Here is a 27,722-nt window from a genome sequence, read left to right as displayed (position 1 = left end):
ATAGCCCGGGAGAGGGGAAGAGGCAGAAAAGCAAAACCCTCTAAAGAATCCGTATCCTCACCTGAGGTCAGGATTTCGAAACCAGCCTGACCAACATGGTGAAACCGTCTCTACTAAAAATACAAAAAAAAAATTAGACAGGCCTGGTGGCACATGCTTGTAATCCCAGCTACTTGGGAGGCTGAGGCAGGAGAATCACTTGAACCTGGGAGGCAGAGGTTGCAGTGAGCCGAGATGTGCCACTGCACTCCAGCCTGGGCAATAAGAATGAAACTCCGTCTCAAAAAAAATAAAAATAAAAAATCCGTATCCTACTCAGTGCGCTTCTACCTTAAATGTGCACCTCTCCCCTCTGGTGGACAAAGCTATGCCAATGTAGACAAACAGCACAGTGGCAGGACCTGTTTAATTCACTTGAGCACACGGCTATTCCGGAGATTAACCCTTACAGGTGGCAGAAATGAAGTAAGTCAAGTTCTGTTCCCACCAGAGCCGAAGGGAAGAGAGGTACTCTACTGAATGCATGTGGACTCGCTGGTCAGGGCAAATACACAGAGTAGCCAAGACGCACACGCAGTGAATTATATTAACTCATTTTCACATGAGAACAATGCCAGGACGGAAAACAGGATGGCGCTACAAGCGGGCGGAGTTCCCAGAGACAAGGAGAAAGACGGCTGCTGAAACCCCGAGAACTGCTTGGTTTCACTGTCTTATGGTTTCAAGATGTAGGTGCTTCTACAATGGAAACCGGAAAAGAGGCCACCTCTGGTTCTACGCTCCCAATGAGCAGGGAGAAATGGCACGCCAGAGTGTGTGGGTGGCAGATTTGTACTCCTCGTCCACAGAGGTACTGGACTAGAGTCTCATCCTCTGGGTGTAATCCTGTTACCATAATGACAGGTCTATTTCTGTAACTTGGCCTTCCTGTAAAAATAAGACTTTGTAGTTGGAACGAAAACCAGAACTTAAAAAATGTCTCCAGCCACAAATGCGGGGAGAGGGTGATACTGGCATCTAGTGGGGAAAGACCAGGGATGCTTCTCCGCAGCCGAAAATGCACAGGACTGTTTCTCATCACGAAGAATTCTCTGACCCAAAATGTCAATAGTGCCGTGGTTGAGAAACTCTGCCATCAAAGGCCACCCACTGCTGCCATGTGCTAAGCTAAACAAGGAAACAAAATCTTTTAAAATCCATTTTAGAGATTTTCTGTGGACAACTTTATGGCAAACTCCTGGTCTATTTGACAGCCAAATGTCAGCATTAATCCACAGCCTCAAGTTTTCCCTGCAAACTTGATCAGTACAGCGAAAATACAAACATTTCCTCTCTTTCTTTATTATTATGAATGGCAAAGGCATCAAATCTGCAGCTTCCTTGGCTGGGACACCAGTGCCTAGGGTGCAGCTGTGTTCTGCCCTTGAAATACTTTACCTCCTCTTATTGGGTTACATCATTACTAGATTTATTACAAAGGTGAAGACTATGAAATTGAACAGGGAAAGAGGAAACTAACCAGCCTGTGATAATATTTATTTTTTGATCTCAGTAAGGTATCACAGAGACACAGGCCTGTGGAGAAAACTGTGACCCTGTCACACAGAAGACTGGAAGTCATTTAAAATCAAAAATGACATTCTAATCCTCTGAATCTGATTTGTGAAGCTGCATCATATTGCCTTTTTTTCCTAGGGCAATACACTGCAGTATCAAATTTTATGATAGTAATGGGGTCAATTTAAATGGTGCAGCAAGCAGATTTGCTATGTAACTCAGAGAAATGAATCACAACAGTGCCAAATCAATTTTCTAGTACAAGTCTGTGCTCAGGGGTGGTAAAATTCACTCTTCAAAACTGAAATATGGCTCTAGGAAGTTGGGTTTTTAAGTGGATTTTCTGAGAATATGCAGTTACTATAGTTACCATATTTGCAGAGAAAAAGATAAGAGGAACATTTATTACGCCTCCAAATGCTAATTCATGTGGTCTGCAGCACTGCAGGAAACCTGCTTGGGTTGTATGCGTTCATCTGTCCTAATGTCCGAATTCCTTAATTTTAAGCATCTCTGCTTAAAATGTAGGTGTAGTAAAGAAACAAATATATACTCCCTGGAAAAAATGTTTGGCCAGAAAATTCAAGAGACTTAGCTTCCAGGAGAACTGGAAAAAGACAGGGCATTACAAAATGAAAACAAAACAAAAAAGAAACAATTCTCTAACTCAGTAAAAAGATCCCTACAATAAAACAAAATCGATGACACTTATCTTGGGAACTCTCCTGAACAAAATATCAACATCTGCTTAATTTCTCCTTAGAGCATTAAATCCTTAAGGACAAGTGAACGTTCGTCTAACTCTAATGAAAACCTTTTCCCCTAAGGATTAAAAGATGTGGAGTCAATGATAAGGAATTCTGAAATAGTCCATCCGCCACCGTTTGCTTAAACAAACAAAAAGCTAAAAGGAAAAAGAAGATGGAATAAGAGGAAAAAAAAAAAGAGCCAAAGGATCTCCTAAGCAAGAAAAAGAAATTAGCATTTTCCTTTCATCCTCTTTCCATTTTTCCCCTACCTATGTATTAGTATGCCACAAATCTAAAGTAGCTTCAATATTCTCTTATTTCAAGTTTTTCTTCAGCACTTGGAAGAGTGACAAAACATAAGAAAGGAATTGGGAATCTGAAGATGTTTTTAACACAAACTACCTTGGCAATCAACTACAGTATTTCATTGCAGTGGTCACTGATGTCTAGAATCACTACCCTGATGGTTCCAACTTCCTACATTAAATAAAGGATCAATTATATTAACCAAGGAGTGCTCTAGGGCAAGAAAGCAGACCGATGTAGTTGAGAAAGATCATTACTAGTAAAGAACAAAACAAGAATTTTCTGACTAAGCCTCAGTTAACCAGCAAGCTCATTTAACAAGTCTTTTGGTTAATCAGGGTATTCAAGAAAGCCCTAAACTAAACTAAACTTTCTGCTTACTATCAGCAAAAGCTCCCAGCCAACAGTCAAAAACAGCGCACAGCACACGAGCTCCTGAAACTTTTAAGTGTGTAGCTTTAAAAGACATATTCCCTCTCAAAGATACCCACAGATACCCAAAGATCGCCAAATCCATGCTGCCCTGAGTACCTGGCAAAGAACAGCTTCTCCCCCGTGAGTTCCAAAAGGCACATGCACAATCATCCTGTCCTTGTCATCATTCTCCAGGTGGCCCTGGAGCCCACCAGGGCTGAGCCGGACGGGGCCTTCCTGGTACCTGCAGCCACTGCTCAAGACGCTGAGCTTCACCTCGCTCTGGTCAGCCTTGGAGAAAACCAGGTTCTGGACTGTCTTCCGCAGTGCACCCTTGCTTGTCACCTGAAAGCCACCAAAGGTGAAGGACGAAGACAGGCCCAACACCTTCCCTCCCTGAGAAAGATAGGCCATGAACTTCTGGTACAGGTCTTCGGGAATGGACTCCCTGGTAGCAATGACCAACAGCAGACAGTTGTCCGTCCACGGGTCTCTGAGAGCACTGTCCTCCAGCAAGTGGTAGAGAACGTAACTGTCAATGTCCACACAGTCAGCCAGCACGGACCGGACCTCGTGGAACCGGCCGAGGGCTTCCTGGGAGTCGGAGCCCACATAGAGGAGGATGTTAGGCGCCTTTCCTGTGAGGTTGACTCTTCTCCCTTCTCTTTCAGGGGAGGTCTCATCAGCAACACTCTCCAAACTGCTGCTATAATCGTAGGGAAGGTCTGGAATGTTCTCGGCAGATGCAAACTTGACTGACTCAATGGTGCTGTTCTCAAGTTCCAGACACTCGTGGCAACTAGACAGATGGAGGTGATAATGCTCAATGGGGCCCCCTCCCCTGTCACTGTCCCCAGCAGGCTCACTCCCAGAGGCACTGCCTCTCCTTTGTTTGGGTTCTTCACCAAGAGCCTTTGGGTCATCTCTGCCAACGTGCTCCATACCGTCCTGCTCAGGCTTAATCTCAAGAGAAGGTTCAGGCCTCGGCTCTAGGATCTGGGCTTGCTTGTTTGAGGCTTGATCCTTAACTTCCTTCAGAGTGGAGTCCTGCAAGCGCACCGCTAAGGCATGAACAGGAGAGAGGGAGAGAATTAATCAACACTTCTTGTATGACACGTAGCTCATCTCAAGAATCTCATCACCCTCTCTGCATTCTGGGACTTACATTCCAGGACAGTCACTGGCACGGCTCCCACCTGCATCCCCCCTCAACCCAGGGGCATCCTTTGGAAACACTAACTGTTCCTACCTAAAGACCCCAAGTGAAATCAGCAGTTTGCCCAACATCTTTTACACCTATCGGAGAACCTAAGACCCTCTTATGGAATGGTGAGGAAAGTGAGATTCAGAGAGGTGCTTTTGCCTCCTTACTTACAGATTCTATTTCTTGGGTGTTATTCTCCTTTACAATAATGAAACTGAGCAATAAAAAAGGACACATATCTAGAGTCTACCCCAGCACGCCCCAGTGAAATGTCACTCTCAGGACATGCCATAGGATCAACAGGAGAAGATTCTTCCCAGGATCTTGTCTCAGGACTAGAACATAAGTTGACAATCACTAATTCAAAAACATTTATCAAGCACTTGCTACGTGTCAGACATGGTATTGGAGACATGTACGAGGTGATTCTGGATATTAAGGGATTTACATGAACTTCCAGACCTGATAAGGGACATTTATTTGCCCATGAGATAAAAGAAGACATTCATAGACATAAAAAGCCTGCTTTTAAGTCTAATTAAGGAAGAACAGTTTGTGTGTTTCCTGAAAAACGATTTGTCCCAAAAAATTGTGATACATATATTTTAAGTAAAAAGCTGTTTGATTTAGAACTTCATAGTAACACTAGCTATGCTTCCCATTCAATCAGAACTATAGTCTAGACCCTAGTTATACTGTATTAAACTATGTGGAATAAATGTTATATGGGTTCTGAATTTGAATGCCACCTCATGAGCAACGCAGTCATGAAACATTCTTGTTTAAGAAATTTAATAAGCACTGAAAATGTACCCTGCAGCCCCCCAAAAAAATCTTGACGCGTGTATGAATTGTATATTATTATAGTAAAATCAAACCTGTTGACTGAATTAAACTGAAACTAAGCATAGCCCTTACGTCATACCAGTAAGAGTGCTCAACAGTCCTTAAGGTAATAACCTATAGTGTCCCACTATGATAAAAGCAGGGCCTCACTTTGTCACCCACATGGGAATGCAGGGGCATGATCATGGCTCACTGTAGCCTCAACCTCCCAGCTCAAGTGATCCTCCCATCTCAGCCTCCCAAGAACCTGGGACCACAGGCATGCACCACCACACCCAGCTAATTTTTTTTGTTTTGTTGGAGATGGGTGTCTATGTTGCCCAGGCTGGTCTCGAGCTCCTGGGCTCCAAGCGATCCTCCTGCCTCGGCCTTCCAAAGTGCTGGGATTACAGGCATGAGGCACTATGCCTGGCCAATAAAAACATTTTCTAAAGTTACTTACACATAATCTTTTGGGGTACCAGTCCATTATCCATGTGGAGTCTATCTTCCATGAACGCCACCCCCAGCTTGCTGAAGTTGTCCACACTTGCTTCAGCAATTAGCCGATAAGGATCCCCAGGTCTGCAAGCTAACGGCAAACAACAGTCTGACCACTTGACAATCTGAGAAAAAGCAGGAGAGGGAGGAGGTGGGAAAAGACAGGTTGAGATTTTTCTTCTCTAAAATAACCAGATACTTTATTTTTCCGTTGAGGCTCCTACCACTAAATTACAGTCATTAATAACAAAATACTGGATACTACATTTTATTAATATCAGAGTTGTTTTGAATCAAACATTGTCATCTCTACCTGACAACAGTGCTTATAAAACACTAAATAGAACTCTCTCATTTAAAAGTAACTGAAGTTTCCACCTTTTTAGGGAACTAAAAGATAAAGGGACATTCCCCAGACACCAGAAAAGTATCATGCTGCCCTTTAAAAACAGAGAAGAGGACAGAACAAGTCCACCATACCCAATTACTTTCAATGTAACCTGTGGACCCGCTTTTCTCAAAGTGTGGTCCGAGACCAAGTGCAACCGACCTCCCAGGGAGCACATCAGACCTTCAGAGTCCCAAGCACAACTGCCTCTCTGTCTGGTGCACTGGACTTTCTGGAGTTGAACTCCAGATATCAGAATGTTAAAACGTGCTTCCCCTGTGGTTCCTGCACTCGAACTGGGAGAACAATCCGAAAAGACTCTCCAGACAGTTCCTCCCTGTAAGGAGGTTCCGGTTCCCACCACAAGGGGGACAGGGAGAAAGAGAGCAGGCAAAACACCCGGCTTAGGCTTCCAGTTCTTACTACAGAAGCCTGTGATACTGGGGCCTCGAACACCCGTACTCTCGCTGAGGGTTCCCACGGAGAAGAGAGCCTATGAGGTGAAGAGCCCGGCGCTGCAGTCAGGGGTCTGAGGCCGAGTCAAAGACAACTCATCATCGCTGTCTGTCCTCGGGCAAGCTTCTGACCCTCGTAGCGTCCTAATTTGTAAAACAAGAATACCCTACTAAAAATACAAAAATCAGCCAGCCGTGGTGTCGCGCGCCTGTAGTCCCAGCTACTCGGGGGGCTGAGGTAGGAGAATCGCTTGAACCCAGGAGGCAGAGGTTGCAGTGAGCCGAGATCACGCCACTGCACTCCAGCATGGGTGACAGAGAGACTCCGTCTCAAAAACTAAATAAATAAATAAATAAATATAATTTAAAGGCTGGTAGTGTTCATGAGATCAAAGAGTATACGTAATGCCCCCAGTAGAAAGCTTAGATCGACCGGAATAAAGTACTCAATTACCGACAGCTGCTTTTATTAGCGGTCACAAATGTGGCTTTAAAAGCAGCAGTGAGCAGCACAGTCTTTTTCTAAGATGCCATGAATGATTCCTCTACTTCCTAAAGATACCTTCTCCGGGACACATTGCCCCGAATTTCATAATTAGAGATAAATAATTTTTTATTCCATGTTTATTTCTTTGTATTTATTTATTTTTTTAGATGAGTACTCGCTGTATCACCCAGGCTGGTTTTGAACTCCTGGCCTTGAGTAATTCTCTCGCCTCAGACTCCCGAGTAGCTGGGACAACAGGCTCGGGCCACCACACTTGGCTTGAATTCTATTTTATATACTGGTGGGATAGGATTTTAGAACTAACTCCTCCTAAAAACTATTTTTTAAATGCTGGATAAAATAAATGAATAAAGCATTACCTTAAAAGTCTGGAAGAACTGACTAGATAAAAATGAACTTCCAGGTCAAGTGTTGGGATAAATCCTGAACCTACAGAGGAAAGGGGGATTCCCGCAAGACACACCACTTCTGCCCCCACGGTCCTTGCTCATCCAAGCAACTTGGGTTTCAAAAGTCAACGTCCAACTGGCATAAGCGTAGACATATAGTGATATGGTTTGGCTGGGTCCCCACCCAAATCTCATCTCCTACTGTAATCCCCATGTGTCAACGGAGGGACCTGATGGTGACAGGATCCTGGGGGCAGTTTCCCCCATGCTGTTCTCGTGATAGTGAGTTCTCACGAGATCTGATACTTTTGAAGTGTTTGGACCAGGCGCGGTGGTTCACGCCTGTAATCCCAGCAGTTTGGGAGGCTGAGGTGGGTGAATCACCTGAGCTCAGGAGTTCATGACCAGCCTGGGCAACATGGTAAAACCCCGTCTCTACCAAAAATAAACCCCCCGTCTCTACCAAAAATAAAAAAATTAGCCGGGCATGGTGGTGGGTGCCTATAATCCCAGCTATTCGGAGGCTGAGGCAGGAGAATCACTTAAACCCAGGAGCTGGAGGTTGCAGGAGCCGAGATCATGCCATTGCACTCCAGCCTGGGTGACAGAGCAAGACACTGTCTCAATCAATCAATCAGTCAATCAATAAAGTGTTTGGTAGTTTCCTCTCTGTCTCTGTCTCTCGCCTGCCACCATGTAAGACATACCTTGCTTCCCCCTTTGCCTTCCGCCATGATGGTAAATTTCCTGAGGCTTCTCCAGCCATGAAGAACTGTGAGTCAATTAAACCTCTTTCCTTTATAAATTACTCAGTCTTGGGCAGTTCTTTCTAGCAGTGTGAAAATAGACTAACACATATAGACCAACAGAACAGAGCTGACAGTACAGAAATAAACACACATTCATGGACAACTGAATTTGGACAAAGATGCCAAGACAATTCAATAAGGAAATAATAGTCTTTTCGACCAATATTTGAACCATTATTATTACAACCAGATACTGACGTGTAAAAGAATGAAGATAGGCTGGGCGCGGTGGCTCATGCCTGTAATCCCAACATTTTGGGAGGCCGAGGCAGGTGGATCACCTGAGGTCAGGAGTTTGAGACCAGCATGACCAACATGGTGAAACCCCATCTCTACTAAAAATACAAAAATTGGCCAGGTGTGGTGTCTCACGCCTGTAATCCCAGCACTTTGGGAGGCCAAGGCAGGTGGATTGCCTGAGATCAGGAGCTCGAGACCAGCCTGGCCAACATAGTGAAACCCTGTCTCTACTAAAAAATACAAAAAATTAGCTGGGCATGGTGGCAGGCACCTGTAATCCCAGCGACTCGGGAGGCTAAGGCAGGAGAACCGCTTGAACCCGGGAGGCAGAGGTTGCAGTGAGCCGCGATCACACTACTGCACTCCAGCCTGGGCAATAAGAGTGAAACCCTGTCTCAAAAAAAAAAATTTAGCTGGGCGTGGTAGCAGGCACCTGTAATCCCAGCTTCTTGGGAGGCTGAGGCTAGGAGAATTGCTTGAACCTGGGATGCAGAGGTCGCGGTGAGCCAACACTCCAGCCTGGCACTCCAGCTTGGGCACTCCAGCCTGGGCACTCCAGCCTGGCGACAGAGCGAGACTCGTCTCAAAAAAAACCTATTAAACTTTAAAAGACTCAAATTTGCATTAAATTGATACAGAAAAAGAAAAAAAACCACAGATAGGGAAGTGTGAAAGACCTCTTTTAGAAAAAGGAGAAATGGGCCAGGCTGGGTGGCTCACGCCTGCAATCCTGCCCGGGAGGAAGAGGTTGCGGTGAGCTGAGATTGTGCCATTGTACTCCAGCCTGGGCGACAGAGCAAGACTCCGTCTCAAAAAAAAAAAAAAAGAATGAAGATAAACCTCTTCCTCACACCATGCAGACCATGTACAAAAATGAAGTCAAGCTGGATCAAAGACCTCAATGTAAGAGCTAAAACTACAAAATTCAGAGAAGAAAACACAGGCATAAATTGTCACGACTTTTGATCAACCAATGGCTTCTGAGATAAGATATCAAAAGTACAAGCAACAAAAGAAGAAATAGATAAATTGGACTTCATCAAACATTTTTGTGCTTCAAAAGATATCAAGAAAATGCAAAGACAACACAAAAAAAATAGGAGAAAGTACTGGCAAATCATATAAGAACTCCTACAACTCAACAATAAAAAGACAATCCAATTTAAAAATGGGCAAAGGATGTAAACAGTTATTTCTCCAAAGAAAATATACAAACACCCAGCCAGACGCAGTGGCTCACGTCTATAATCCCAAGCACTTTGGGAGGCCGAGGTGGGCGGATCACCAGGTCAGGAGATCAAGACCATCCTGGCTAACACAGAGAAACCCCATCTCTACTAAAAATACAAAAAAAAAAAAAAAAAAAAAAAAAAGATTAGCCAGGCGTGGTGGTGGGCACCTATAGTCCCAGCTACTAGGGAGGCTGAGGCAGGATAATGGCGTGGACCCCAGAGGCTGAGCTTGCAGTGAGCCAAGATCATGCCACTGCACTCCAGCCTGGGCGACAGACCGAGACTTCATCTCAAAAAAGAAAAGAAAAGAAAAGAAAATATACCAATGCCCAATAAGCACACAAAACGCTGCTCAACATCATCAGTCATTAAGGAAATGCATATAGAAACCAGAGTGAGATACAACAAAATACCCACTAGGATGGCTAGAATCAAAAAAGATACCGACGAGGACAAGGAAAACTGGAACTCTAATACGTTGCTCGTAGAAATGAAAGTGCTGCAGCCGCTTTGGAAGAGTTTGGGAGTTCCTCAAATAGTTAAACATAGAGTTACCATATGATCTAGTAATTCTACTCCCCAGTATATACCTGAGACAACTGGACCTGAACATAAGAACACATCTAGATTAGGCTCAGAGGATCTTCCCAAAGGCAAGCCCCAGAGGCCTTCACAAAAGAAACCAACTATGTTCACTGAGAAACAAATGGAAGATCTGAACTTGTTCAATAAGAATGCATACCTAAACCCCAGCCTTCAGAAAGATATGGTCTCCAAAATGGAAATACATCCAGACGTACTGCAGGTTTGGCTCAAAAACCTTGGAGCAAAACTCAAGAAAGCCAAATGCAAGCATATCTGGCAAAAACAAGAAGCTCAACAACAGCAAATATCTGAGAATGAGGCTGGGTGCGGTGGCTTGCTCCTGTAATCCCAGCACTTTGTGCGGCTGAGGCAGAAGGATCAGGAATTCAGGACCAATGTGGGCAACACGGCAAAACCCTGTCTCTACGAAAAACTACAAAAAATAGCCAGGTGTGGTGATAGGCACCTGTAGTCCCCGCTACTCGGGAGGCTTAGATGGGAGGATCACTTGAGCCTGGGAAGTTGAGGCTGCAGTGAGCTGTGATCATGCCACTGCACTCCAGCCTGGGCAACACAGTGAGGCCCTGTCTTAAAAAAAAAAAAATTAAAAAAAACAAAAAACAAAAAACTGAGGGTAGAGTCAAGACCAATCCTTCTCAGGGAAATATGGACACACTACCCACATCCCTAAATGAGGCCCATCCTAGAGTTTACACAGATCATCAGGCACCCTCATTCCAACTCCACTTAGGCCTCAGGGGTAGGGACCCTACAGACCACTCCAGTGGCCCCAAAATAGTTCGTTTTGGCTGCTGCCAAGATCTGAACATATATTGCTTCTAGACACTTCCGAATCCCAAGTTCCTTCTCCAAGCTTCCATTTTAATTCTTTTGGTTCCTCATCTCTACAAAACAGAGAGAGACATCAGACACAAAAGGTCACATATTGTAATGATTTATGATGATTCTCATACAAGAGAATACTTTTCAGCAGTAAGAAACAAATGTGAGATATACACAACACGGATATATTTCAAAAACATTATGTTGAGTGGAAGAAAAAGACGCCAAAGGATACATGCTGTATAATTCCATTTCTATGAATTCCTAGAACAGGAGAAACTAATTTACCATGTCAAAAAGATGAGTGGCCCAAGTAGAAAGAATTGAATAGAAAGAGGTGCAAGATAAATGTATTGGGGTGATGGTAATGTTTCATGTGTTAATTACCCAGGCAGTTACCTAGATGTATAAATTCATCAAAACACATACAACTGTGCATCTAAAATCTGTGCATTTTATTTTATATAAATTATACCTCAACTAAAAATTAATATACAACAAAACTAGTAAGGACAGTTTCTTTCTTTTTTTTCCTGCTTCTTTGTTTTGATTTTGGTTTTTGGTTTTTTAATCGTTGTTGTTGTTCCATCTGTTCAGCTAATAAGATTTAGTCAGCATCAAGAAGTGGAGAGTTGGCTTATGTTTTCACATCCTGTTTTTTGGTCACCTCCCTCCATCATCATACTTTAATGACCTCGTCAAGGTCCCTTCATTCATTTTGGCTCTCCCCAAGGCGTTCTTCACATAGTCACCAGGGTAATGTCATTATTCCTTTAAAAATGCTGCACTATTCCTTGGCCTGGCACGGTGGCTCTCGCCTGTAATCCCAGCACTTTGGGAGGCCGAGGTGGATGGATCACAAGGTCAGGAGATCGAGACCATCCTGGTTAACGGTGAAACCACATCTCTACTAAAAATACAAAAAATTAGCCAGGTGTGGTGACAGGCGCCTGTAATCCCAACTACTCAGAAGGCTGAGGCAGGAGAATGGCATGAACCCGGGAGGTGGAGCTTGCAGTAAACCGAGATCACACCACTGTACTCCAGCCTGGGCGACAGAGCTAGACTCCATCTCAAAAAAAAAATGTTGCACTAGTCCTCTGCTTAAAATCCTTCAATGAATAAGTTTTGAAGATCTACTGTACGTCATGGTGACTACAGGTTTTGTGAGGTTTTTTTTGTCTCAAAGAAAAAACCACATCATATGTTGTACCCCATAAATATATACAACTAAAAAATACTTTCATGGCCATTTTTCATCATTCAGGAAAAAAAATATGCCCACACAAAAAGCTTGTATGTAAATGTTCACAGCAGCATTATTCACAATAGCCAAAAGGTAGAAACAACCCAAATGTCCATCAATAGATGAATGGATATATAAAATGTGTATATCCATACAACAGACTATTATTCAACCATAAAAAAGGAATGAACTACTGATACATGTCACAACATGGATGAATCTTGAATACATTAAGTGAAAGAAGCCAACAACGAAAGGTCACATATTCTATGAGGCTATTTACATGAAGTATCTAAAATAGGCAAATCTAGAGTCAGAAAGTAGATTCACGGTTGCCAGGAGCTGAGGTGTTGGGGAGCAGACAGTGAATGCTGACAGGTGTGTGGTTTCTTTCTGGCGTGCTGAAAATGTTCTGGAATTAGATAATGCTGATGATTGCACAACTTTGTAAACATACTAAAAACTACTGAATTGTTTTTCAAGGGTGAATTTCATGATATGTGAATTACATCTCAATTTTTTTAAAACAAAAAGAAAAGCGTCCAGGCAGTTTGTCTGTCTCTACACTCTTCCAGCACAGCCTAGTCAGTAAATGGACTCTAGAGTCCAACTTCCCAAACTTCAATCCCGGCTCCTCCGGTTAAGGGCATGTGACCTGAGCAAGCTACTCAAATTCCCCATGCTTCAATGTCCTGTCTGTAAGGTAGAGATAAGAGCACCTACCTTGGAAGGTTACTGGGAGCACTAAGTGCCTGGGCCACAAGGGGCGCTCTTATGGTTCCAAAATATAGAGTCCTTTAGAGCAAGTAACCTCATGAGAAACCACATCATCCCTAGTGGGCAAAAATCAATCTTGGCAGGGAGTGGGGAGGTGGAAAAAATCTTAAGACACTACAACAGTTTGTGGCCCTCCAGGGCTCAACCCTACACCACAACCTTTTTTTTTTTTTTTTTTTTTTTTTTGAGACAGGGTCTCACTTTATCACCCAGGCTGGAGTGGTGCAATCATGACTCATTGCAGCCTCGACTTCCTGGGCTCCAGCAATCCTCCCACCTTAGCCCACGGAGTAGCTGGGACGAGAGGCATGCACCACTATGACCAGCTAATTTTTGTAATTTTTGTAGAGACGGGATCTCGCTACGTTGCCCAGGCTGGTCTCGAACTCCTGAGCTCAAGCGATCCTCCTGCCTCAACCTCCCAAAGTGCTGGCATTATAGGTGTGAGCCACTGTGTCCGGCCCCCCACAACAAAATCTTATTCCTTAGTAGCTCATTTCTCTTCTTACAGTGAACTTGAATCTAATTATTCTCCTTGGAAAAACAATCATGAAAAAAAAACCAACTTGAGAAACATGGCCTTGGAGGGAAAAATAATAAATGCAGGCGTTTATGGCCAACTCACTAACCCGTGTAGAATATTTGGGCAAAGAGAAACTCCAGAATTTTCATTTAGCTCTACTTGTAGCTTTCCCTCCACTTTACTACCTACTTCTCCCACCTCCTCCTCCCCGATACACAGCCAAGGGAAACAGAATTCACCTGGCGGGTCAGGCCCACCCAGCATTTCAGCAGAATTCTACATTTCAGAAATGTCATCTTTGATTCAGGACAGAGAGTCCGTTGATTTCATCTTTGGGAATGGGGGAAAGGATGTCAGTTCAGGAAGATGAGAAGATAAACTAACACCGCGGCAGGGCAGACTTTTGGGATGAGGGTGCATGGGAAACATGGAAAAGAACAGGGCAACCTCCCACAGGAAACTAAAGGCATCATTGTCCTCACAGCAATCAGAAGAGGAGGAGAACCGCTCAGCCAATGGAGACTCAACCCGGAATTTAGCTCTAAAAACATTGATTTAGTCCCCTGCGGTAGCAGGCACTGGCAATGTAAAAGGAGCCAATAATGAAATTCCCACACGCCTCTAAGGAGGAATGAGGCAGGAGATAAACAAAAGAAGAGGAAGGACCGGAAGAGGCCAAAGAACAATACATCCACACATCCCGGATCAAGTTTCTCCACTCTGCCAACTGTTTCCTCAACTAAGTGCATTTCCTTTTTCTAGGAGCGGGGTCCATGAGCCACGGACCATGCAAACGCCTTCAAGCAGCGCTGGGTGCTCCGATCAAAGCAGAGCCGCACTGTCACTGATACGTCGCCCAGGGTGTTTGCCTTTCAGTGAATAAAGGCAAACACGACACTTCAAATTTGCACTTTGAGATGGAAACAAAGGCATGGAAAAGAAAAGGGAAGTCAAGCAAAAGGCTTACTCCCAAAGATCAAAGCTAAGGAAGCCCTGGCTGTCCATAAACAAAGGAGTTTCCTCTTATAATAGCAGCCAGCAGAAATCTGTTAAGTAACTAAAGCTCTTGACTTGATGTTACAATGTATGGCAGCACGCAAGGCATATCTTCTCTGCTCAATTTAAAACTCACATCCAGGCTGGGCGCGGTGGCTCACACCTGTAATGCCAGCACTCTGGGAGGCCTAGGCAGGTGGATCACAAGGTCAGGTGATCGAGACCATCCTGGCTAACACAGTGAAACCCCCGTCTCTACTAAAAAACACAAAAAATTAGCTAGGCGCGCTACTCGGGAGGCTGAGGCTGGAGAACGGCGTGAACCCGGGAGGTGGAGCTTGCAAAACCGAGATTGCGCCACGGCACTCCAGCACTCTGGAGTGGGCAATAGAGCGAGACTCCATCTCAAAAAAAAACAAAAAAAAACCTCACATCCAAGAAGCAGCCTGGGAGTGACAGACCCCAGGTTAAACTAGCACAGGTGGCCCTGCCCAACAGGGGGCATTGGCAGGCAGTGGCTCTGCAGCCAGTGGGAAACAGAAATCTCAACAACCCACTGGTACGCAGAGTCAGATCACGGATGCTGCTAATTTTTCTGACTCTTGTTTCTCCTCTTCCAAATCATCTTAATTCCATGTGAAATTGTTAAAAAGTTCTAGTAACAAATTGGATGGAGGAGGGCTGGACATGCAGAGGAAGAGAATTTGAAAATACAGGGCTGGGCGCAGTGGCTCACACCCATAATCCCAGCACTTTGGGAGGCCGAGATGGGTGGATCACAAGGTCAGGAGTCTGAAACCAGCCTGGCTGGCATGGTGAAACCCTGTCTCTACTAAAAATACAAAAATTAGCGGGGCGTGGTGGCGCACGTCTGTAGTCCCAGCTACTCGGGAGGCTGAGGCAGGAGAATCACTTGAATCCCGGAGGCGGAGGTTGTGGTGAGCCAAGACCCCGCACCACTGCACTCCAGCCTGGGTGACAGAGCGAGACTCCGTCTCAAAAAAAAAAAGAAAAAAGAAAAATGAAAATACAAGACTAAAGGGAAGAGGTTATTTTTAACTTCTGGCTATCCTTGCTGTCTTTTGTGTTTGGAAACAGAGAGGATAAAGGAGAGCTACAAAATTGACTTTCACTTGATATTATGCAAAAAGACAGGCCAGGTGCGGTGGCTAATGCCTGTAATCCCAGCACTTTGGGAGGCCACGGCAGGAAGGATCACTTAAGCTCAGGAGTTCAAGACCAGCCTGGGCAACAAGGCAAAACCCCATCTCTACTAAAAACAAAAGACTAGCTGGGTGTGGTGGCACGCACCTGTATTCCCAGCTACTTGGGAGGCTTAGGTGGGAGGATGGATTGAGCCCAGGAAGTAAAGGCTGCAGTGAGCCTTGATCATGCCACTGCACTCCAGCCTGGATGACAGAATAAGACCCTGTCTCAAAATTAAAAAAGACAATACACCCTATGGCACTTTTAAGAGAAGGGTAATGGAAAATCAAGTAACAGTGTAAGAGTTATCACAAAGTCACAGCAAGCAGGAGCTGAAATGGTCAACTGACCCAGGTGGAGCTGAAAAGAGGAATTGCGAAACCATGACTGACCAGATGCTCAGGGAAAAGGCGGGTGTCACTGTTTAAATATTCTGAATAAGAGAGAAAATAATACAAATATTATGAGAATAAATACCCTTGCTGCCACACAGAAGAGTGTTATTATTGTGTTCTGTAGATGTCCGATACACTGCCGAGGCCCGCTAAGGTGTGCTGCATTTACATCCACAGTTACCTCCCACCTCATCCCTCCATTCCACTGATGTAAGCTGAGGAAGAAGAGGAGTTTTAAGAGGTATCCCAAGTGGTTTAGTTATCCACTGATGTGTAACAAACCACCGCAAAATTCAGTGGCTTAAAACTAATCATTTATTTTGCTCACGAATCTCAATTTGGACAGGACTGGGCAGGAACAGCTTAACTCTGCTCCATGTGGCATCAGGTAGAGTGACTCAACCAGGGCTGGATGACCTACTTTCAAGATGCCTCTGTCTCTGAGCTGGAGCTGCCTGTCAGCTGGAAGCTCCACCAGGGCTGTCCATAAAGAGCCACATATCCTTCTCCTTCATGTGGATCTCGCCACAGGGCAGCTTGAGCTTCCTCACAGTATGGGAGCTGGACTCCCAGATGGCATGTTCCAAGAGCCCAGATGGAGGCTCCAAGGTTTCTTTTTTTTTTTTTTTTTTTTTTTTTTTTTTGAGACGGAGTCTCGCTCTGTCACCCAGGCTGGAGTGCAGTGTCCGGATCTCAGCTCACTGCAAGCTCCGCCTCCCGGGTTCACGCCATTCTCCTGCCTCAGCCTCCCGAGTAGCTGGGACTACAGGCGCCTGCCACCTCGCCCGGCTAAGTTTTTGTATTTTTAGTAGAGACGGGGTTTCACTGTGTTAGCCAGGATGGTCTCGATCTCCTGACCTCGTGATCCGCCCGTCTCGGCCCCCCAAAGTGCTGGGATTACAGGCTTGAGCCACCTCGCCCGGCCTCCAAGGTTTCTTATGATCTAGCCTGAGAATTCTCAGAATGTCACTTCCATCATATCCCAATGGACACACAAATAACTAAGGTCAGTTCAGATTCAAGGGAGGGGGAAGTGACTCCACCTCTCAATAGGAGGAAAGAATTTGCAGCTATCTTCAATGTACTGCAACAAGTTTCTGCCAGCAATTAGTCTTCCCCTTCTGCATGAGAATGACATGTCCCTAAATGGGCATGCTCCTTTGGCCCAAGACTCTGCACAAGAGAGATGTAGAGAGCAGAGAGCTCAAAACAGAGTCACAGTTGGAAACAGCAACAGCGAACCTGCTGAGCATACGAGTAACATACCCAAGAAACTAGGATTCGGGATTAGAAGCCGCTGGGATTCTAAGCTTATCTGTTACTCAAGCAATCTGATTAATGCAATGTGTGAAACTGTATTCCTGACAACAGCCCTCTAAGTCCTTCCTGCTACATTCCCCATCTCCACAAGTGACCCACCACCCAACCACAGGCCATCACCTCCTAACCAATATGGACATCTGTCTCTATCTCAGTGTTCCTACTCCCAGCACTCATCAAGCCCGTTATCTTTTGGATTGGCCTACAATCTGTTCCAGGTTTGCTCCCCTCCCATCCCTTCTGCAATCTGCCTGAATTGTGACCTTCCTAAAGCACAAATCTGATCATTCTGCTTTAAAAAATAAAAAAAAAAAAAAAAACTGGTTTTAGCCTACTGCCCTTGGGATCAAGTCCAAATTCCTGGTTAACACATATAAGCCTTGTTCGATTTGTGTATTACATCCATTTGCCATCCAATTTGTGAGTATATTCAATTCTGCTACATAGAAAACAAGAAAAACAAATAGCATGGATGAAACTCATAGTGAGTCAAAAGCTTGTAAGACACGCTCAAAACAGACAAAATAAGTGGAACATACATGTGTTAAACACAGATAAAAAGGACAAAACCAAAGAGTGTTAGTCCTGGGCAGAAAGTCACGGGAGAACCAATCTTTTTTTTTTTTTTTTTTTTTTTTTTAAGAGAGAGACAGGGTCTTACAGCTGTGTCACCCAGCCTAGAGTTCAATAGTGCAATCAGGGCTCACTGCAGTCTCAACCTCCTGGGCTCAAGCAATCCTCTCACCTCAGCCTCCCAAGTAGATGGGATCAAAGGCATACGTTATCATGCCTGGCTACTTCTTTTTTTTTAATTTCTTGTGGAGACAGCATCTTGCTGTGCTGCCCAGGCTGACCAGGGCCAATCTTATCAAATCTTAAATATCAGTAAGACACAAACTATGCCACTTTACAGTTATGTCATCCTTAATTTGGCCACCCATTTTGACCCCATTTATATACTGTCTAGAAACACAGATTAAAAAACACACACAGCATCTCAGCAGGTCTCTGGTAAGCCACAGCTACTGCAGACGTATATATCCAAGTCTCTCTAACAAAGCAACTGTGTGCTGGCTACAGGCACCTTCCACCTTCTGGGCCCTTGTGTAACTTCAACTCTAGTCCTTGTACTGACACCATTGGCAGGGAAGGCTGATGCAGCAGAGGGAGATAGGACTCCATGTATGAACATCACATGGCCCAGGATTCAGACTGTGCTCCTTCCATTCCATAGGCACCTGATCCTAAGTGTTAACTGATCCCAGATCTCTCCCCCTATTTCTTGCTGCATGTTTTGAATTGATGTAATAAACAACGTGATTCAAGCATCTTAACTCAGCCTATGAGCCTCTCTATTCTGTGACTGCTGGAATAGCCTGCTTGGCCATGTTCTTGGAAGCGACCACTGCATCAAGGTAATTTCCCATACAACATTCCACCCCCTGCTTTCCCCTCCGGTCTTATCTAGGGCCATTCCCCGACTCAGGTGAATGCAGACTCCAAATGTACTGAGCTGTGTGCAGTGGCCAGGTGCAAATGCTTTCTGTACATCTGTACATGCTGTTCTACCTGAAAAGTCCTTTCCTCCTTTCACCTGATTCCTATTTTCACCTTAAACCTCAGACATCACCAGCCCTGGAAAGTCCTTCCTGACCTCATCCAATCTAGGTAGGTCCCCCGATAATCCCTATCCATGCCTTCTATAGTACTTAACATGGTGACCTTTAATTGTTCATTTACTTAGCTCTCTGCTCCCCCATACTGTGAGTTCCTTACAAACAGGGAATGTCATCTCTGAATGAATCTTTCCTCTCCATGTGACTCATGCCTCCAGCCCTACCGAGCACACAATCTGGCATATAATAGACAATCAATAAACCTTCAATGAATGCCTTGATCGAGTACAAGGAACATAAGCAAATTTCCTGTGGAAAAAAAGAATTGTATTAAGTTCTTTGGGTCAACAATTCTTACTAAATGTGATTGCTAATGTAAGTGCAGAAAATACTGAAAACTGAGCTGAATCTGCCATCACTTCTTGGTATTACTGCATCAAGCAAAATAAGTGAAACATAGATGTTCAATAAATATGCTCATAAATGAATAAGTGAAAATATGAATATGTGAATGCTACATTTTTTAAAACTGAATTTTAAGATCCATTTATCTGTTGTTAGGAATCTATAGAATGACCACAGATCAAAGCCATTTGAAATATCCAAAATTTAAAAAGATATTTTAAATATCTTTAAGAGTTGTACAGTCTTAAAAATGTGAAAAAATATAAGATCCCATCAAATTCAAATGTCTTTCTTACATAATATATTTTTCTATTTAATATCTTAGGACCCTGTAAAATTCAAATGGGGCTGTGAAGTTAGGTGAAACATACATGCACAGATTCATAAGAGCCCCCCCAAAATGCAAAATCCCATCAAGCAATCAACCCTAAGGGGAACTGTTGACTTGGTTAGAAGACAGTGAGCTATGAGATCAATCCCTTTTTAAGTTTTGAATCTTAATTTATAAAATGGAGCTCAGGGTAATAGCCAGAGTGGTCAACATGAATGGCTCTGGACGTCTCTAGCTCCTGGTTGCAAGACCCAGGACTGTGGCAGTCCTCCTCATTGGGAAGGCATTCTTCTACCCTAGAAAATTAAGAATTAAGTAACCACAGCCGGGCACGGTGGCTCACGCCTGTAATCCCAGCACTTTGGGAGGCCGAGGCGGGCAGATCATGAGGTCAGGAGAGCAAGACCATCCTGACCAACATGGGTAAACTCCGTCTCTACTAAAAATACAAAAATTAGCTGGTCATGGTGGCGTGTGCCTGTAATTCCAGCTACTCGGGAGGCTGAGGCAGGAGACTGGCTTGAACCAGGAAGTCAGAGGTTGCAGTGAGCCAAGATCGCGCCACTGCTCTCCAGCCTGGCGACAGAGAGAGACTCCATCTAAAAAAAAAAAAAGAAAGAAAAAAGAAAAAAAAAAGAACTAAGTAACTACCATTCAGCAAGGTCTTAATTAAACCTTCCTTGGAAAGTCAGTACTGAGATAGCTGTGGCAGAGATGCTAATTATCTCCCAAAATCTAGCCTTTCTTTCTCCCTTACAGGAACAGAACTCCCGGTTTCTGCTGAATCCATGACTGTCCAGCTAGGGAATGCATTTCTCAGCCCACCCTACACCTAAGTGACCAAGGGAGCTATGTGACTAAGTTCTGGACAATGGAATGGGAGCAGAAGTCACCATGTGAAATTTCTGGATCACAAATGTATTTTTTTAATTTATTGATTTTTTAGAGATGAGGTTTTACTCTAGTACAGTGGCAATCAAAGCTCACAGCAACCTCAAACTTCTGGTCTCCAGTGATCCTCCCACCCCAGCCTCTTAAGTAGCTGGGACTACAGGTAGGAGCCACCACGCCCAGAAAGATTACAGTTTTAAAGAGGAAACTGGTTGTCTTCCAACCTTCTCTCTTCCCCCATTCTGAAGGCTAGAATGTGGATGAAGCTGACGGTGGTGGAGTAGCAGGGGAGCCAGACTCTAGCAAGAGAGAACCACTACCTAGGATAGAGGAGGGAAGATGGGAGAAAGAACCAAGGAAGAAGATGAGGAAAAAAATGGGTCCCTGGATGGACTTCCAAAGCAAACCACTGCCCAGAGAGAGAAATTTAACTTCTAGCTTGTTTGAGCCCCTGTAGCTCTGGGTCCCATTTTTATACAGCTTAGCCTATATCCTATATAATATAGTAACTATGTTCCTTAAGATGCGGTACATCTTTTAGCTCCATAAAGACATATAATTAACAATTTAGGAAATTAAAAGCACAGCAGTCATATTTTATGTTAAAAAGGAGCCTGTACATATTCGACATTTTATGTAATTGCAATATTTTGGAAAGTCTGGCCTTGGCTTTAAATTGAAATCTTGTTAAATTTATATATATTAGAATATATAAGAAAACTTCAAGCTTACCATATTTGTAAATTTAGTACAGTCATACACCACATAATGTCTCGCCCAACGATGAACCACATATATGATGGCTGTCCCATAAGATTACAACGAAGGTAAAAAAATTCCTATGGTCTAATGATATTGTAGTACAGCACAGTACTCACGTATTTCTGTTGATGCTGGTGTACACAAACCTAGTGGGCTGCTGGTCATATAAAAGTATAGCACAGACAAGGCCGGGCACGGTGGCTCATACCTGTAATCCCAGCACTTTGGGAGGCCGAGGCAGGTAGATCCCTTGAGGTCAAGAGATCGAGACCATCCTAACTAACCTGGTGAAACCCCGCCTAATACAAAAATTAGCTGGGTATGGTGGCGCGCGCCTGCAGTCCCAGCTACTAGGGAGGCTGAGGCAGGAGAATTGCTTGAACCCAGGAGGCAGAGGTTGCAGTGAGCTGAGATCACACCACTGCACTCCAGCCTGGTGACAAAGCAAGATTCTGCCTCTAAAATAAAATAAAATAAAATAAAATGTATAGCACAGACAATTACATACAGCACACAGTACCTGATAATAAACAACTGTTACTGGTTTATGTGTTTGCTACGTTTTCTATTATTTTAGAGTGGACTCCTTCTACTTATTAAAAAAAAAACGGCTGGGTGTGGTGGCTCATGCCTGTAATCCCAGCACTTTGGGAGGCCAAGGCAGGTGGATCACTTGAGGTCAGGGGTTTGAGATCAGTCTGACCAACATGTGAAACCTCATCTCTGCTAAAAATACAAAAATTAGCCAGGTGCAGTGGCCGGCACCTGTAATCCCAGCTACTTGGGAGGCTGAGGCAGAATTGCTGGAACCTGGGGGCCAGAGGTTGCAGTGAGCCAAGATCACACTTGAACTCTAGCCTGGACAACAGAGTGAGATTCTGTCTCAAAAAAAAAACAACAACAAAACAGTAACAGCCTGAGGCAGGTCCTTCAGGAACTACTCAGGAGGAAGGCACTGTTATCACAGGAGTTCACCATTCCATGCACGTTACTGCCCATGAAGACCTTCTAGGAGGACACGTGTGCAGTTAAAGTCAGTGATACTGATGATCCTGATCCTGGGTAGCCTAGGCTAATGTGTGTGTTTGTGTGTTAGTTTTTAACAAAAAAAGTTTACAAAATAAGAAACAGGCTGGGCGTGGTGACTCACGTCTATAATCCCAGTGCTTGGGGGATGCTGAGGTGGGAGGACTGCTTGAAGCCAGGAGTTGGAGATCAGCCTAGGAAACATAGCAATTTGTATGTTCACAAATTTGTAGAGATAAATAAATAAAAATAAGAACAAAATTTTAAAAACAAATTTTTTTTAAAAATATAAAATCTTAGAAAAAAGCTTTTAGAATAAGGATATAAAAATATTTTTTACAGCTGTACAATGTGTTTGTGTTTTAAGCTGTGTTATTACAAAAGAATCAAAAACTTTAAACAATCAAGTTTATAAAGTAAAAATGTGATAGTAAGCTAAGATTAATTTATTATCAAAGAAGAAGGCTGTTATAAATTCAGCGTAGCCTAAGTGTACAGTGTTTTTTAAGTCTAAAGTAGTGACTGTTGTGTCCTACACGTTCACATTCACACGCCACTCACTCACGGACTCCCTGAGCCACTTTCAGTCCTATAAGCTCCATTCATGGCAAGTGCCCTAGACAGGTGTACTGTTATCTTTTATACTGTATCTTTACTGTGACTTTTCTATGTTTAGATACACAAATACCACTGTGTTACAGCTATGTACAGTATCCAGTGCAGTAACATGCTGTACAGGTTTACAGCTTAGGAGCAATAGGCTACCCCATAAATCCCAGGTGTGAAGTAGGCTACAGCATCTAGATTTGTGTAAGTACACTCTATGATGTTTGCATGATAAAATCACCTGAGGATGCATTTCTCACAATGTGTATCTGTCATGAAGCAACACATAACTATAATGTATAAGAGTTATATAGCCGGGCGCAGTGGCTCAAGCCTGTAATCCCAGCACTTTGGGAGGCCGAGACGGGCGGATCACGAGGTCAGGAGATCGAGACCATCCTGGCTAACACGGTGAAACCCCGTCTCTACTAAAAAAAAAAAAATACAAAAAACTAGCCGGGCGAGGTGGCGGGCGCCTGTAGTCCCAGCTACTTGGGAGGCGGAGCTTGCAGTGAGCTGAGATCCGGCCACTGCACTCCAGCCTGGGCAACAGAGGGAGACTCCGTCTCAAAAAAAAAAAAAAAAAAAAAAAAGAGTTATATAAGTGTTCAAAAACGTGGTGTCTGTTAATCCAGACAACTTAAAAATCTAAAAAGAAACTGGGAGGAGGGGTGGGGGGACCCATGAGGAAGGAGCAGGAGCAAGTAGATGGACTCGGGGTGGGGAGGCACTTGTAGTTCTAGCGGTGAGTTCATGGGTATTTATTACATTATTTCAAATCCACAGGTGAATGAGAGCCATGCATAAGCCAATGATGAGAGTACATTTGGAACAAGGAGTATGGTTAACCCAATTCTGTGCACCTAGAGTCCTAAAATGAAATGAAATCTTTCAAGACATTTGAGTTTGTAGGCTGGGCGCGGTGGCTCACACCTGTAATCCCAGCACTTTGGGACGCTGAGGCGGGTGGATCACGAGGTCAGGAGATCGAGACTATCCTGGCTAACAAGATGAAAATCCGTCTCTACTAAACATACAAAAAAAATTAGCTGGACATGGTGGCAGGCACCTGTAGTCCCAACTATTCGGGAGGCTGAGGCAAAAGAATGGCATGAACCCAGGAGGCGGGGCTTGTAATGAGCCAAGATCGTGCCACTGCACTCTAGCCTGGGCAACAGAGCAAGACTCCATCTCATAAATAAATAAATAAATAAATGTCCAAGGAGCTGGGAGTGGTGGCTCAAGGCTGTAATTCCAGCACTTTGGGAGGCCAAGGCGGGTGGATCACCTGAGGTCAGGAGTTCAAGACCACCCTGGCTAACATGGTAAAACCCCATCTCTACTAAAAATACAAAAAATTAGCCAGGCGTGGTAGCAGGCGCCTGTAATTCCAGCTACATGGGAGGCTGAGGCAGGAGAATCGCTTGAACCTAGGAGGCAGAGGTTGCAGTGAGCCAAGATTGCACCACTGCAATCCAGCCTGGGCAACACAGCCAGACTTCGCCTCAAAAAAAAAGGCCAAGGAATTAGCTACTGATAGAATCTGGAAGTTTGTGCCCTCTAAATCTCATGCTGAAATGTAATCCCCAATGGTTGAGGTGGGGCCTGGTGGGAGGTGTTTGCATCACGGGAGCAGATTCCTCATGAATAGTGTGGTGCTGTCCTCCCCACAGTGAGCGAGTTCTCACAAGACCTGATTGTTTAAAAGTGTGTGGCACCTCCCCCAGCTCAGTTCACTCTCATTTCCATTCTCGCCATGCGACACACCTGCACCTCTGTTGCTTTCTGCCGTGACTGTAAGTTCCTCAAGGCCCTCACCAGAAGCACATGCTGGCACCACACTTCCTGTATGGCTTGCAGACCCTCTTCTTTATAAATTATCCAGCTCCAGGTACTTCTTTATAGCAATGCAAGAACCGTCTAATACAGTTACCACATGACAAGGACTCTTCGTAGTTCAAAAAGAAAAGCCAGATATCAGCAATTTCATATGATTTGACCTACTTGATTATTTAATTTATATTCTCAATAAATTGAAAATCATTTTAAAAATAAAAATGAAGTTTATGAATCATCTTTTCTGCATATGAAAATTAGCCCTGAGTTGGCCGAGCATGGTGGCTCACACCTGTAATTCCAGTATTTTGGGAGGCCAAGGCGGGCAGATCATGAGGTCAGGAAATCAAGACCATCCTGGCTAACACGGTGAAACCCCATCTCTACTAAAAATATAAAAAATGAGCCAGGCATGGTGGCAGGTGCCTGTAGTCCCAGCTACTCAAGAGGCTGAGGCAGGAGAATGGCGTGAACCTGGTAGGCGGAGTTTACAGTGAGCCGAGATCACGCCTCTGCACTTCAGTCTGGGTGACTGAGCAAGACTTCGTCCCAAAAAAAAAAAAGAAAATCAGCCCCAAGTTCACCAAAGCCGTCACATCAACAGCTGGTCTCCTACCAAACATGAGACACAAGTACTGTTTGATTGGACCCAGGTTAATAAAAGCTTTATTTTGGAATCTCAATGATTTAGATCTCTTTAAAACCATTAATTCGTTCCTCTAGTTACTAGAAAGGGCAGAAGCATTGGTTAAAATCTTATCTGTCACTTAGCAGCTGGTTAAAACCTTGTCTAGGCCAGTAATCCTAGCACTTTGGGAAGCCGAGGAAGGCAGATTGCCTGAGCTCAGGAGTTCGAGACCAGCCTGAGAAACACGGTGAAACCCGGTCTCTGCTAAAACACAAACAATTAGCCGGGTGTGGCAGCATGCACCTATAGTCCCAGCTACTTGGGAGGGTGAGGCAGGAGAATTGCTTGAACCCGGGAGGTAGAGGTTGCAGTGAGCTGAGATCGCACCACTGCACTCCAGCCTGGGCAACACAGCGAGACTCCATCTCCAAAAAAAAAAAGAAAGAAAGAAAAGAAAGAAAACCTTGTCTATCACTTAGCAATGATATTCCTATCACTTTAGGAATGTCATTTAATCTTATAACATAAGTTTTCTTATATTCAAAATGGCAATAATAATAATAAAACTCTGTAAAGCCGTAAGTATTAGTGATGGCAGCAGCAGCCAGTCTGGAGCAGGGCAGGCGTGGCCAGGGATACGCGCTCTGTGGAACCAAGGGAAGCTGGGAGCAGGCAGGAGCCCTTCCCGGTTCTGAGTTGGCGGGGCGGGAGCCCAGTGCTCCTAGGCATAGCTGCAGCCTCCCAGCCACTGCTGTGGACCTGGGCATCCCTGTGCTCTCAGGGGCCCCAGAAGCCCCTCTTCCCCACAGGCTTATAAGTGCTTGATTCCGCTTCCTGGCCTCTCCCTGCTCCCTGTGCCCGCTCTGATTCTGGAGCAAAATTGACGCTGAGCCTGGGCGCTGTCCCAACCCGGCCAGGTGAGTGCCGCTCAGGATGGCGCTGACACACCAGCCCCCTCCCACCTCAGCCCCCTCTAGACTTTGGGAGCCACTCTGGACTAATCCTTTTGACTACGAGGGTGGGAGGGAGGCCGAGGAGAAGCTGAGGACGGCTGGCTGCAGGCCTGCAGGCACCCCTCAGCAGAAACAGCCTGGGCGCCTTGGACGACATGACTGACAGCAGAAGGCAGACAGGCTGATAGGTAGAAAGGGTCGGGTCCCTGGTGATGCCCCACTTTCAAGCCAAGACCAGCCCAAAACCTTGGGGACCTGGCTGTCAGTTCCGGGTGAAGCCTGTGGCCCAGAGTGAGAACTGATGGTGCTTTTTCTGGCCCGCCCATGGCTGCCCATGGACCAATCAGCATGCACTTCCTCCCTTCTGAGCCCATGAAAACCTCAGACCCAACCAGATTCACACAGACACTGGGACTACCAGCTGCAGAAAGGAGCTACCCATTTCAGGTCTCCTGAGAGCTGTTCTGCCACTCAATAAAGCTCCTCTCTGCCTTGCTCACCCTCCAGTTGCTCACCCTCCGCGTACCTCATTCTTCCTGGATGCAGGACAATAACTCAGGACCCACCGAATGGCGGTACTAAAAGCTGTAAGACAAACCAGGGCTGAAACGTGTCCCCGTGCTGACTACATTGCAGGCAACAAGAAGGAGAGAAGAACTGTGGCCCTTCAAGAAGCCAAGATCTAGGGGCTCCCCAAGCCAAGGCTGTAAACACCCTCTTTGGGGCTCTCCGGTTCCCAGCATCTCCATGCTTCCAGGTGCCACCATGTTCCCCTTGTCCAGACGCGGGTGCCCTCAGTGAAAGCCTCATTCAGTACACCTGGTCCAGCCCCAGTCTTGCATGGAGCCACCCACCCCCAGACCCTGCACTTGCTCACCTACACACCCCTTGCCACTCTGCACCTGGCTTGCCCCTGGTAGGTATGGGATCTGAGCTGGTAGAATGAGCTGAGTGCAGCCTACCAGGCCAAGTGGGTGGAATAAGCCCAGTGGGCACAAGCAATACTCAGGCAGAAGGCGCTGCTAGCCACAGAAGTTTCTGTCTTGGTGAAGCGACACCCCAAGGATCCCGTGACGTTAGGGGTAATGTTTATAAAATACCTAGCAAGGGCTCAATAAATGGCTTATTATTACCATAAATGTCTACAGGGCTAAACGAAACATTACAAACCTTCCAGAGAGAGCGTACTGTCTTAACACA

At 44.9% G+C, this 27,722-nt stretch overlaps 1 protein-coding gene across 4 annotated transcripts in view; it reads right to left on the bottom strand.

Annotated features, from left to right (window-relative positions):
* Nucleotides 1-27,722, bottom strand: part of HLCS (holocarboxylase synthetase) — a 247,697-nt gene that overhangs the window by 191,229 nt on the left and 28,746 nt on the right. For 3 of the 4 annotated variants that reach the window (XM_050785742.1, XM_050785743.1, XM_050785740.1), the window contains exons 3-4: nt 5,519-5,681; nt 3,144-4,087 (exon numbers count right to left, since the gene is read on the bottom strand). In XM_050785742.1, the coding sequence (XP_050641699.1) occupies nt 3,144-4,087; nt 5,519-5,570 (996 nt within the window). In that variant the 5' untranslated portion in view covers nt 5,571-5,681. Of the gene's footprint in view, nt 1-3,143; nt 4,088-5,518; nt 5,682-22,623; nt 22,694-27,722 lie in introns of all 4 variants that reach the window. The other variant, XM_050785741.1, reaches the window with a different exon arrangement.

Source organism: Macaca thibetana, chromosome 3 (assembly GCF_024542745.1).
Source record: "Macaca thibetana thibetana isolate TM-01 chromosome 3, ASM2454274v1, whole genome shotgun sequence".
Taxonomy (NCBI): domain Eukaryota; kingdom Metazoa; phylum Chordata; class Mammalia; order Primates; family Cercopithecidae; genus Macaca; species Macaca thibetana.
Note: the sequence above shows the minus strand (reverse complement) of the source record. Positions and strands in the feature narration are given on the sequence as shown.